The sequence below is a fragment of the Mus caroli genome, chromosome 2, assembly GCF_900094665.2.
Source record: "Mus caroli chromosome 2, CAROLI_EIJ_v1.1, whole genome shotgun sequence".
Classification (NCBI taxonomy): Eukaryota; Metazoa; Chordata; class Mammalia; order Rodentia; family Muridae; genus Mus; species Mus caroli.
The window spans coordinates 65045285-65057485 of NC_034571.1; the positions used below are offsets into that span (position 1 = coordinate 65045285).

At 41.8% G+C, this 12201-nt stretch overlaps 1 protein-coding gene across 3 annotated transcripts in view; it reads left to right on the forward strand.

Annotated features, from left to right (window-relative positions):
• Positions 1-226: 226 nt before the first annotated feature.
• The window catches only part of Erich2 (glutamate rich 2), a 34293-nt gene continuing 22318 nt past the window's right edge, over positions 227-12201 (forward strand). Inside the window, exons 1-3 of one of the 3 annotated variants that reach the window (XM_021155345.2) lie at positions 227-1030; positions 1142-1187; positions 4204-4260. In XM_021155345.2, coding sequence (XP_021011004.1) covers positions 589-1030; positions 1142-1187; positions 4204-4260 — 545 coding nt within the window. In that variant the 5' untranslated portion in view covers positions 227-588. Of the gene's footprint in view, positions 1052-1141; positions 1188-4203; positions 4261-12201 lie in introns of all 3 variants that reach the window. The other 2 variants (XM_021155339.2, XM_021155342.2) reach the window with 2 other exon arrangements.

Here is a 12201-nt window from a genome sequence, read left to right on the forward strand (position 1 = left end):
ACGTACGTGTTTTCGCCATCAGATAAATTGCATGTCCCCAGAGGGCCCTTAAGATGGTGATTATATCTCTCATATTCTGGCCACTAGGTGAAATTCGAATGCAATTTTGATTACAACAGACGGGTCCCCTTCAAAACTCGTTGCCTAGCAACAAGTTCTCTGTGTCCAAGGAGAGAGGTTACCCATTTCCCCCCTAGAAGATAAGCTTGAGAGACCATTGAAATTTTCTAACAGGGTGCTCTCCCACCCTCTTTTGTGACCGAAGCAGTGAAGCATAAGACCTCTAAAGGGCTGAGGTGCTTCAGTAGCAGCCCGGGCACAAAAGGAAACCCAGACTTGGCCAGGGCTGGGTGGGAAAGGCGAGTCTGGTTCTAAACACCTGAACCGGATCCCTAAGAGAACTGATGTCGAGGTCCCCAGGAAACCCATAATCTTCTCGGGGCGATCTCAGGTGCAGGGGATTTTTGTTCATTCAGATCCAGAGGCACCCAGCCCTCCCAACTCAAGGCATCTTTTCTTCCACAAGTTGTAACCCCCAATGAGGCCACCTCGCCCCTTTCCCTCCGCCACCTAGAGTCAGGATCAGGTATGGACACCGACCTTCCAGTCTCCCTGTCTCCAGCCTTTCTCAAAGTAACCAGGATACGTGGTCAAGCCTGCCCCAGAGTGTGTGCCCCCAATTTGCCCCGCAGCGCGACGCCCAGTTCCTCCGGACGCTGGGCCACCCGCGCCGCCCGCTCCGCCCTTCGCGTGGTTCCAGCAGCTGGAACAGTTCCCGCCCCGCCCCCGCCCCGCGCTCTGCGCCCCGCCCCGGGCCCGCCGCGCTCCGCCCCGCTCGCCCCTCCGCTGCGTCGGGCTGTCCAGTCGTTGGGCAGCTCCGGTGGTTCCCGGGGCTCCTCCCGCAGCCCGTCCGGTCTCCATGGCAACGCGGCGTCCCAGGCTCGCAGCTCGGAACCCACCGCGAGTGCGGAGCGGGGCTGGCCTTCCTGGTCTGCCCTTCGAGGAAACAACTTGGCAGGGCGGCCAGAGGGTAAGCAGCAGTGTGGTGACTGTGAGTAATTTACCCACACCCCCGGGAGTGGCGGGTCTCAGCCCGCACCTCGGACAACGCCTAATCCTAAAAATTTATCTACCACTCCAGGTTGGGCCTCTGGAACCGCACGACTGTCGAAGTACTGCCCGAGAAGGTAGGATGTTCTGCTGAGAGGAGGGAATGTCTGCCTTTTTAGGGGTATCTCACCCTACAGCCAAAATGAAAACCGTCACGTTCTATCCTAGGACTTCCAGCTCCGCCCCGTTGTTCGCTATTCTTTTACTTTTTCAAACAACTTAATGGTTTATGGGGATGAGCACCCCCCAGGCATGCTTTCTACCTATAACTTCTTTGGCTCTGTGAACTTTGACCCCCCTGGATCTCCCAGGAGAAAGGTTCGCACCACGAACTGCCCCTAAATCCAATCTGGACGACTTGGAATATCCAAAAATCAAGATTTTGACTTTTGACTCCTTGCACTACTCTGCCAATAGCATTTAACTGATAAGTAGCACGGTGACACCGGTACTGTAGGTGACTTACTTGCTGAGTCTGTTTGTTCTTATCCCAAGATCTTTGCTTTTAAAAAGGAGATATGAAAAAAATACTTTAAATACTTTGTTTCATTCTCCTAAAAACCAAAGTCAATGGCTCCCGAATCCGAATGTATGCATGTATGTATGTATGTATGTATGTATGTATGTATGTATGTTACTAGGGTTTGGGGGTTTGTTTTGGTCTCCAGAAAACAACATCAGTAGAAATGATCTCTGTTGAGTTTCCAGAGCTAAATCCCAACACTCTAGGGATTCCCACTGCACCCTCTCCACCATTCCTGCCCTGCAGTGAAGCTGTGTGTACCTTAGCTGTGCTCTCTGCTTCCGTGTCCAAGCAGTCCCAAGTTCTATTAGAACTGCCAAGCACACGGTTCAGGACTCTCCTTACAAGGCCAAGCGATGGGTACTGACAGCATCAGGAGGAGCTGAGGAGTTTACTCCTATCCCAGTTAAGTTCTCTTGTTATGTATGCTCATCTGTTCAGGAGTCACAGAGTAAGTGATTGGTTGACTCAAAATTACATGATCTGTTGAAGTTTGAACACAGGCCGCCTCCAACAACCTATCGTCCTGTCAAGTAGGAAAAACACTGTTTATATTTTAAGTATTTATGGGTATAAGTGATGTGTTGTAGAAATTTTTAATTTTAACCTGTGGTTTTTGTCCCACCTTTAACCATTTAGTTTTCAGACAAAACACATACCCAGACTTTATATTTATAATAAGCCTTAGAGAGCACTAGAGCTAGGCAGATATCTCCCCTCTATGTTATTAAAAATTATTTCTATCAATAACCCCAAGTTATTATTTACTAGGTTTTTATCTGGGCTACTCTTAACTCTAATTGGCCAGCCCTCTGAGTCACCAATCAGAAATAACTGTGGGACGAGGTCACATGGTGTCACTTGGGTTTATTTGCAGGCTTTTTTTTTGTCTCTGGGACAACCAAGTCTTGGAGACCCACACTTAGCATTACAGCACATACCAACAGACCAAACCTCAACAATTTTTTTTGCCTAATTAAAAAGGCTTTTAAATATATAAATTGAATATAATTATAATTATGAAAATTATAAGGTTTGGTATATATTTATAACATCCAGTCTATTATATTTGGCAATTTAGATAAAGTATTTTTTTATCATTTATCTTATTTTGGTGAGTTAGAATTTTGTATATTAATTATTTATTTTTAACCTGTATTATCATTTTAAAAGCATCCTAGAACTTTTTTTATTTTAAATAACTGAAGTTTAGTTGTGAGGTAATAGTTATTCAGTCTTTAATTCCATCAGAAATTTGAGAAGGAATATATATTATTTGAGTAGGTAGGAAGTGCACGAATACAGTTTTTAAAAATTATAGAAATGACAGAGATAGCTTATCACTGGGACAGTCTCCAATATTTTTTATAATGTTGGAGCAGCTGTCTTTAGCCTTCTGGCCCAGAATATTTGACAGACTTTAAGTGGAGCAGGAATTATGAAAGACTAGCTTACTCTGTCTTGGCAGAGTTTAGTATTATTTTGTGTCTGTCTTTTGGACAGCATTTTGTGTGTAGATAAAGTTAGGGCTTTTTTTTTTTTTGGTCCAGTGGCTAGCCTGCCACAATGGAAGCGACTTTCTATGTAGGATGTTGGTGTTTATCATCTTTTTTGAAGTGAAATGGGGTTACTGTTAGCAGCAAATTTGTCTCATAGTCAAAAGATTTTTTAATCATTTTTAAATGTCATATTTTGTGGGTCTTTGATACTCTCGAAGACCATTTGTCTATTATAGTCTATCTGAACCAGTAAACACATCTGTTTTTAGCCATTTATTAAATATATAACCCAGGATATATATTTTTGTGATAATTTAGAGTAGTATCTAATATGACTATGAGTTTGATTGATTGATTGATTGATTGACTGTAACTTGTATTATTTAATTATTTTAAACAATTTCTAATAGGAGTTATCAAAAGGATGAGGACTAAGCCTTATATTTTACAATGAGTATTATAGGTATAATGCCTAAGACTAACAAAACTAATCTTAAACTTTGTATTAATAAACAAAATTTATATCAATGAAAACCTAAACCTGTATCGATATATAAAACGCTGTATTACTATAACAAAATATAACCTTAATTTTGTATTAAAATATAAAGATTTTTACTAATGTAAGATTATGACTATAAAATGGTTTTGTATGTTTTTTTGTGACAGGATTGTTTTGTTTTGTTTTGTTTTCCTAGAATTCACTCTGTAGATCAGGCAGGACTTGAACTCAGAGATCTGCCTGTCTCTGTCTCCCAAGTGTTGAGATTAAAGGCATGTGCCACCACTGTTGGGCCTCAGACTCATAAGAAACCTATCTGTCCTTGCCTTTGTCTTCCAAGTATTGAGATCAAAGGCCTGGATTTATTTATTTACTTATGTATACTTGAAAACATTTTAATTTTTATTTATTTCTCCCTTTGGAGATTAATACCTCTGTGGATAAATATACTTGCATCCCCTTTCTCTTTGTATACATTAATAACCTTCTTTTATTTAACTTTATTTAAATTCCTTTCTATTTACTGTATAAGCATATTTTCAAGCTAACATATATGTGTCATGTGCTAGGACAAGAAGTCCCAGCATTCCCCTGGAGAACACATTGAAGGAAACCAGTTGCTTAAGGTAGTGTGACATCTTAATTTATTTATTTTTATAATTTTTTTGACTGTGGGAAGCATGCAGCCTTGCTTTTTGTTCTCTGGGCAGCAGGATTTTGTCAGCTTCATTGCATAGCAATATCTGCGTGCAATTAGGTTGCCTTTCCAAGGCAGCGTAGAGCAGCATTTGGAAAGACCAAGGCTGGAGTTTGAGCCTGTTGCTTGGGGTGTTGGTTTGGTTGGGGGAGCGGGGTGCACTGTGTCTGTCTGGAGTGCAAACCCCAGAATCATGTGTGCCAAATCAACATGTATTTTAGCCCTAGTTCTGAACCCTGCGTGGCTTGGGGAAAAAACCCAACTTTGTTAAGAAGCCAGGTCTCCATAGTCTTAAAGGGACAGCATGTGTTTTTTTATTTGGGAATCTGAAATTAATTTTTTTTTTCTCCACATGGCAGAGGTCTTTTGGGAGACAGACAGAGACAACAGGGGGAAAGAGAGAAAGACAAGAGATAAAAGGGAAATTAATTTTTTAAGTGAGTTTTTGCCCCAAGTTGGACACCAATATGTTGTACAAATTTTTAATTTTAACCTGGGATTTTTATCCCAGGTTATCCTTTAACCATTTAGTTTTCAGACAAAACACAGACCCAGACTTTATATTTATAATAAGCCTTAGTGAGCACTAGAGCTAGGCAGATATCTCCCCTCTATGTTATTAAAAATTATTTCTATCAATAACCCCAAGTTATTATTTACTGTGTTTTTATCTGGGCTGCTCTTAACTCTAATTGGCCAGCCCTCAGGGCCATGTCTATTTTGACTCTTAACCCATGGTGTCTTCCTCCTCCCCCATTCCTCTCCCTCTCTTCACAGTCTCCCCCCAAGCCCCAGACTGGGAACATCAAACACCACCTATGTCTCTTCTGCCCAGCTACAGGCTGTGGGCATCTTTATTCACCAATCAGAAATAACTGTGAGACAAGGTCACATGGTGTCACTTGGGTCTACATGCAGACTTTCTTGTCTTGGGCCCACACTTAGCATTACAATACATAGCAGTAGAGTAATGAACGATGATTTTATATGCATTTGAGGCTGTACAGTAAAATGTGCCTGGGTTATGCTCTGCTATACACACACATACACACACACGCTGGCCCCCTCACCACAGTTGCTATCTGTCAATTCATCCCTTCTCTGCCAGTCAGAGCATAAGGTTGCTTATAAAAACAAATATAATAAAAGAGTAGATAGCTCCATAAATACAATGAAGAAAAATATCATGTCTTTCGTTATTAGAAGAGAAACCTAAATAGACTATTTGGAAATCTGAATCTTCAGTGTTAGCAACTCATTTGATAAAAGCCTGTTTGGGTTTTGCAGCCCACGTAGAACCTGAGTGACCCTACTGGCAGCTGGTTAGTGGCATATGCCTGGGGGGGGGGTGTATGTGAGATAATCCTACATCAGTTTGGGGCATAAGTCTTCTAAATGGGATGTTTGCTGTCAGTTTGAGGTAACCACAGTTCACAGGCTCAAGCCCTGCACGTGGCTAGTGGCTGCTGTGTAGCAGCTGAACTCTAGCTTATATGTTATGTTCTCTGTTTCTTTCCAGTTCTACTCTTTCAACAGGTGCTTATACTGAGCATTAGCTCGTGTGGTATGGAGTGCACTAGGCCCTAGAAATAGGCAGATACGTGAAGTCCCTTCTCTCACAAAACTCCATCTAGTAAGAAGACAAAGGATAAGTTAATGAAACTATGATGAACTCATATGGAAGACCTCAAGACCTCCATTTTTCTTTTATTTTGTCTTTCTTTCTTACTTCTCTTCCTCTTCTTCCCCCTCATACCCCTCCCTCTCCTTCCCCTCCCCCTCTCCTCCTTCTTTAGTGTTAGTATTTAGCATAGGTTGGCCTGGCACTCATGGTCAAGCCTACTGGGACTGGTGGCATAAACCACCAGACCCAACCATGCACAGGAGCTTACTTGTTTGTTTGGTGGTGCTGGGGTCCAGTCCAGGCAGTACCCGACGACATGATGCTTTTAAACTGATGTGGGATACACACTTATAACTAAGAAACAATTTATCTCTCCCTCTGTCTCTCTTCCTCTCTCAGACTGAACACAGGATCTTGCATATGCTAAGCAAATGACCTACTACTGACCATTTTTGTTTCAGACAGATGCAAAATTGACCAGGCTAGCCTTAAACTTGACGATCGATATATTCCAGACTGTCCTGGAATTTGCAGTCCTCCTGCCTCAACCCTCCTGCAGTTATAGGTATTTTGATACACTAGGCTAAGAACCAGTTTCTTTTCTCAAGATCCTTCCTCTGTGGTTAAGGTCATTCCTGAATTCTCTAGCCACATCTCCATAGTGGGGATGTGCGTATTGGTGTGTCTTCCTATCTGCCTCTTGCATGTTATGAACCATGATTCAATCCTTGGGCTTCTCTTGTTCTACATAGACGATGTAGTCCAACTCAATTCTGTTTCCAGACTTAGGCAGTGAATCACCAACTGGTCCTCTTACCTCTGTTCTCACTCAAATTTACCCTGCACCAAATTTCTGGGATCAGTTTAATCTTCTGGTCTTGTTCAAAGCCTTGACTTTGGTTTGCATTGTGCAGTACTTACAGCCCTGACTCCTTAGCATGTGGCAATTAACGGCCCTAATATTTCATTCCCACATACATTTCTAACTTCCCCTGCAGACATTCTCTAGCTCTGAACTGGACAGCTGCTATTGCTACCTGATGGTGGCCCCAATTTGGATAACTGTCACCTTCACAGTGAAGCCCAACTCAGAGGCATCCTGTGGGTGAAGAACTACCCTTATAATGTTACAAGCTTGTGGTTGGGATTCTTTCCATGTATTCAAAGTTGGCAGATAGATTTAACAAGTCTCACTTGACATGGCCAGAGGCTATGCTAATTCTGTTATCAAAGCTCTTATCACAAGGTACTAGGGAGAGAAAAAAGAACCATAGTAGTCAAGGTTTCTTTTGGTTTAATTGTCAAAAACAAAATCCCCATAACTCAGATTTGTTTCAGGTAAAAAATGAGAAATTAACTGTCTAGCCCATGGTAGGGACAGAGATTGGGTGGATCAGGGATTCAGATGGCATTAGAGATGTCTGTGTGTGCCTTTTATATTTGTGTTTTTTCTCTCTCTCTCTCCTTATTTCTCTCTCTCCCTTCTGCTCCCTCTTGTTCTCTCTCTTTCTCCCTCCAACAACCTCTCTTCTCTCCTTATTTATTATCCTGGAGTTCTAGACTCACATGATCCTAACTTTATGACAGTCCTACTTAGAAAGCCTCTGGGAAAGATTGTGACAAGTCATGTGGGTCACAGCCACATGACTAGGTCTGTCACTGTTAGCTTATGAATTCACAGTGAGTGTCCCAGTTAGAGTCAGTATTGCTGTGATGAAACACCATGACTGTGATGGTTTGTAGATGCTCGGCCCAGAGAGTGGCACTGCTAGAAGGTGTGGCCCTGTTGGAGCAGGTGTGTCACTGTGGGCGTGGAATTTAAGACACTTATCCTAGCTGCCTGGAAGTCAGTATTCTGCTTGCAGTCTTAAGATGAAGATGCAGAACTCTTAGTTACTCCTGCACCATGCCTGCCTGGATGCTGCCATGTTCCTGCCTTAATGATAATGGACTGAATATCTGAACCTGTAAGCTAGCCCCAATTAAATGTCCTTATAAGAGTTGCCTTGGTCATGGTGTCTGTCCACAGCAGTAAAACCCTAACTAAGACAATGACCAAAGCAATTTGGGGAGGAAAAGGGTGTATTTCACTTCCATATCACAGTCCATCCCCAAGGTTAGTCAGGGCTGGAACTCAAATGGGGCAGGAACCTGGAGACAGGATCTGATGCAGAGCCCATGGAAGGGTGCTACTTACTGGCTTGCTCCTCATGGCTTGCTCACCCTGCTTTCTTATAACAAGGACCACCAGCCCAAGGCTGGCACCACCACAATGGGCTGGGCTCTTCCTATCAATCACTAATCAAGAAAATACCCAACATGCTTGTCTACAGCTGGATCTTATGGAGGCATTTTCTGGGTTTAGGTTCCCTCCTCTCAGATGATTCTAGCTCATGTCCAGTTTGTATAAAACTAGCCAGCACAGTGGGTCTGCTTGGGAATGGTACCAAGACCTTTGTAGTTGGGCAGCTAGATTTGTCCAAAGATCTGGGGACAGACTATATAGTACATTGTTTATAGTTTCTTGTAGAAAATATAGCTATGGAAGAGATGCAGGAAACAAAGAGAGTGGGTGCCATGTCAGCATTGTGGCACTAGAGCAGGGTTTAGGCACAGCTCACTAATGCTCCTCCTCCTCCTCCCCAGTCTTTTCACTTGTGCCTCTATTGCATGCAACCTCTTCTTGCATGTCACCTCTTATCCACATGCTCAGTTGATGGCTTGATCCAGTGTTCACCATTATCTCAATTTGTACAGTATAGAAAAATTACACTGAAGCCCCTCAGAAGCCTTGGGTATAGCAGTCTGAAGCCTGGACAGGAGGGGAGAACCTGAGAATTACTGACTCCTAAGGAATTGAGTGTTAGGATGAGACAGGTCAAGTGGACATCTCCTTGCAAATGGTAAAAGCTGGACTGAGGATAGTCTGGGTCTCCATCAAGATGTGAGCTCTGGCTGTCCTGATTTTTCTTTCCCTACTGAAATGGGAAGAGAATGGTATGTCTGATGGTGCAGTCCAAGTAAGGGTCAAGTCCAAGCCAGAGCAAGGAGATGTCCACTTGACCTGTCTCATCCTAACCTGAATATGTAGGAAGCACAAAAACATAGCTTCTAAAACTTAAACAAATTGTAGAGACAGCTGACTATCTGGACAGTCCCCTATTACTCAAAACATCATAGCATCTGTCTTCAGCCTTCTGGTCTAGAACCATCTGACAGACCTTGACGTGAAGCAGGAACTATGAAGGTCTCACTTACCCAGTCTTGGCAGAGCTAAACTCTCTGCTATTCTGCATTGTGTGTCCTTTCCTGGACAGTATATTTTTGTCTGTAGATGAGTAGAGCAATTTTTGTCCAGTGGCTACCTTGCTATAACTGGTGCAACTCCATATGGAGGTTTTGATGCTCAATTTCTTCTTTGAACCAAGAAGGGGATACTGCTGTCAGGAACAGACATGTCTCTAGTCACATAGTCCTTAATAATGAATGAATATTGAATGTCATATCCCGTGGATTTCTGATGTTTTGAAAGACTATTTATATAAAGTATATTTGAATTGTTAAACTTTGACCATTCTTAGCCATTTATATTTGAATATTGTAGAAAGTACCTTAATATAGTTAGATCAGAATCTAATATAACCATGAGATTACTATCTGGTCCTTAACTTGTGTTACTCAATCATCCTAAACAGTTTGTAATAGCAGTTATTAGAAGGTCTGGCTTTAAGCCCTGTATTCTTAAATGAGTTGCATAGGCACAATGCCTATCTAAGAGTAACACTATTAATTCCAATTTTTGTATCAATATAATGAAAATATTAAATCTGTATCAACCTAAAAATTCTGTGTCAATGTAAAAATTCTAACTTCAATTTGCATCAATTATGAAGATTTCTAACAATGTAAAATTGTGGCTATACAATGCTTTGCTTAAGAATGAATTTAGTAATTGATTCCATTGATTTCCTTCCTGTTCAAAATTATGATCTTTTCCAAATTATTCCTTAAAATGACAACCTATCATAATTTATAAAATAACCATAACTAGACACTGGAACCCAAGGGATTGGGATGACAACTCTTCACAACTTCTTCCTGCTGAATAGGGGAGATGAGAAGTTCTTTAAAGGGGTGGAGAGGTTTAGAAAAATTAGAAAATTTGGTTAGACTTAAGAAAGCTAGCTTTATATCTGTTCCCTAGCCTTTGTATGTTTGGAAGGCTTAGGACTTGCCTGAAATCCTGACTGGATCCTTCTAAAAGGTTGCATGAAGCGAGTCCATCTGGAATTGGCAGCAATTCCTGAAGCTGTTCCGGAAGCAGTCTCTGGACAGCCTCAGGAGTCAGGGGCTGGACCAGCAGTCACTTCAGCATCCCGGAGGATGAATCTTGCCAAAGCTGTAATATATTACATTCTGTAATATATAAATCTTACAACCCAAATTTTAGTACTATTAAGATATTTGTATGTATTAAGCAAGATGCACAGATAAGTTAAAGATGAATTTTGTTCCTTCTTTGAGCAGGTGAAAGACAACTATCCTTTTATGAGTTAATGTGATCAATAACCAATTGTAAAAAAATCTTTATTCATGCCATATGAAGGAGAACATGAAGAATCTTAATGATTCCATAACCAACAAAATTTTATTGTCCAAATTTAGCTGAAGTTTTGGCTGGAGACATTTTTATGTCTGAGCCAATTATTGGACTGTTCCCATGTCAAGGAATTAGCAGATCAAGTTACCTGTCCTGTTGGATTTTCTCAAAATTTTCTTTTCTGTAGCCAAGATCTTCAGGTTCTTCCCCTGTAGTATCTGACACATATCACTCTGGAAGGGGTCCAGTGCTTTTTCTCCTTTCCTGTCAACACAAATACAGGGCCTCTCTCCAAAGATGGCGGGTCATTGGTCCAGTAACCAGAAATCACTAAAGGTATAGAATTATTTAAATTAATAGCTTAGCCTCTCTCCCAGAGGATTTTTAGTATAAATACCACCAAACTTATATATAATCTTCATTTTGGTAATTAAAACAACTCAAAGCAATCTAAATAAATATTATCTGTTGAGGTAGTGTTCCTCCACTATCTCCTGGTTTTTTTTTTTGTTTTTTTTTTTATGTTTTTCCTTACATGATTAATTTTTAATAGTGAGTTCAATGCCTAAGTTTCTACTGTCTGAGGTGGGCTAGGCTCATTATCTCCTGCCTTTTGACCTACAGTTTAAGATTTTAAAAAAGCCTCAATTATTTATTCATCTATGTATTTATCTTTAATTAAATTCCCTTCTACTTACCCTATAAGCCTATTTCCAGGCTCTGTTTTTGTCCCACCAGGCTGAACAATCCCAGAATTCCCGTGTAGACCATGTTCAAAAGAATCTGAGTACTTGCCCTGGCATAGGCCTTTTCAATTTTTCTTTAAAGCATTTTTTTTTCATTCAATCCCCCTTCTATCTGTACACCTTTGTTTATCTGTCTGTGGGAGGCAGAGGGCGACTATTGTCTGCCTCTGTCTTCCTCCCCGCAGAAAGCAGGGGTCATTTGTGGTCTGCCTCTCTGCCTTCCTCCAAGCAGCCCCCAATCTCTCTGCACAGCAGGGGCTCCCAGCACCTCTGACAGAAATCCCCTCGTGGCTCAGGCAAAATCTGTAGCCTGCTAAGAAGCCAATTCTCCCAAACTCCTAACCTAACATCATGGCGTGTTTGTATTCCATCCGAGAATCTCTAAATAAATTTTAATAGTGAGTTCTTGCCTACCACGTTGGGACAATCTGTAGTGGTGAGTAGTTAACCCACTTTAGGCTCCCAGTGGGGCACACACCTTTCTTCTGCACCTGCCCAAGAACTCTAGATTCGAGAATGGAAGACAGACAGACAGACAGACAGACAGACACACACACACACACACACACACACACACACACACACACCAGCTAATTTTGATATGCCTTGACTATCTTAATGGTTGGGCACTTCCAAACCGCCCCATGTCTGGCACACACCTCCCTCCAGTACTCCTGGCTTAACACCTTTTAAATCTGTATCTTATCTTTGCTGCCCTGTTACCTTCTGGGCGGTGCTCCCATGGTGCTGCTTTCTCTTAACACTACATTGCCGGATGACTTTTCTCTTGCAGTTCTTAGATCTGATCTCTCTGCTTCTGAGTCATGGGGACTTTCCTCTCTCTCTCTCTCTCTCTCTCTCTCTCTCTCTCTCTCTCTCTCTCTCTCTCTCTCTCTCTCT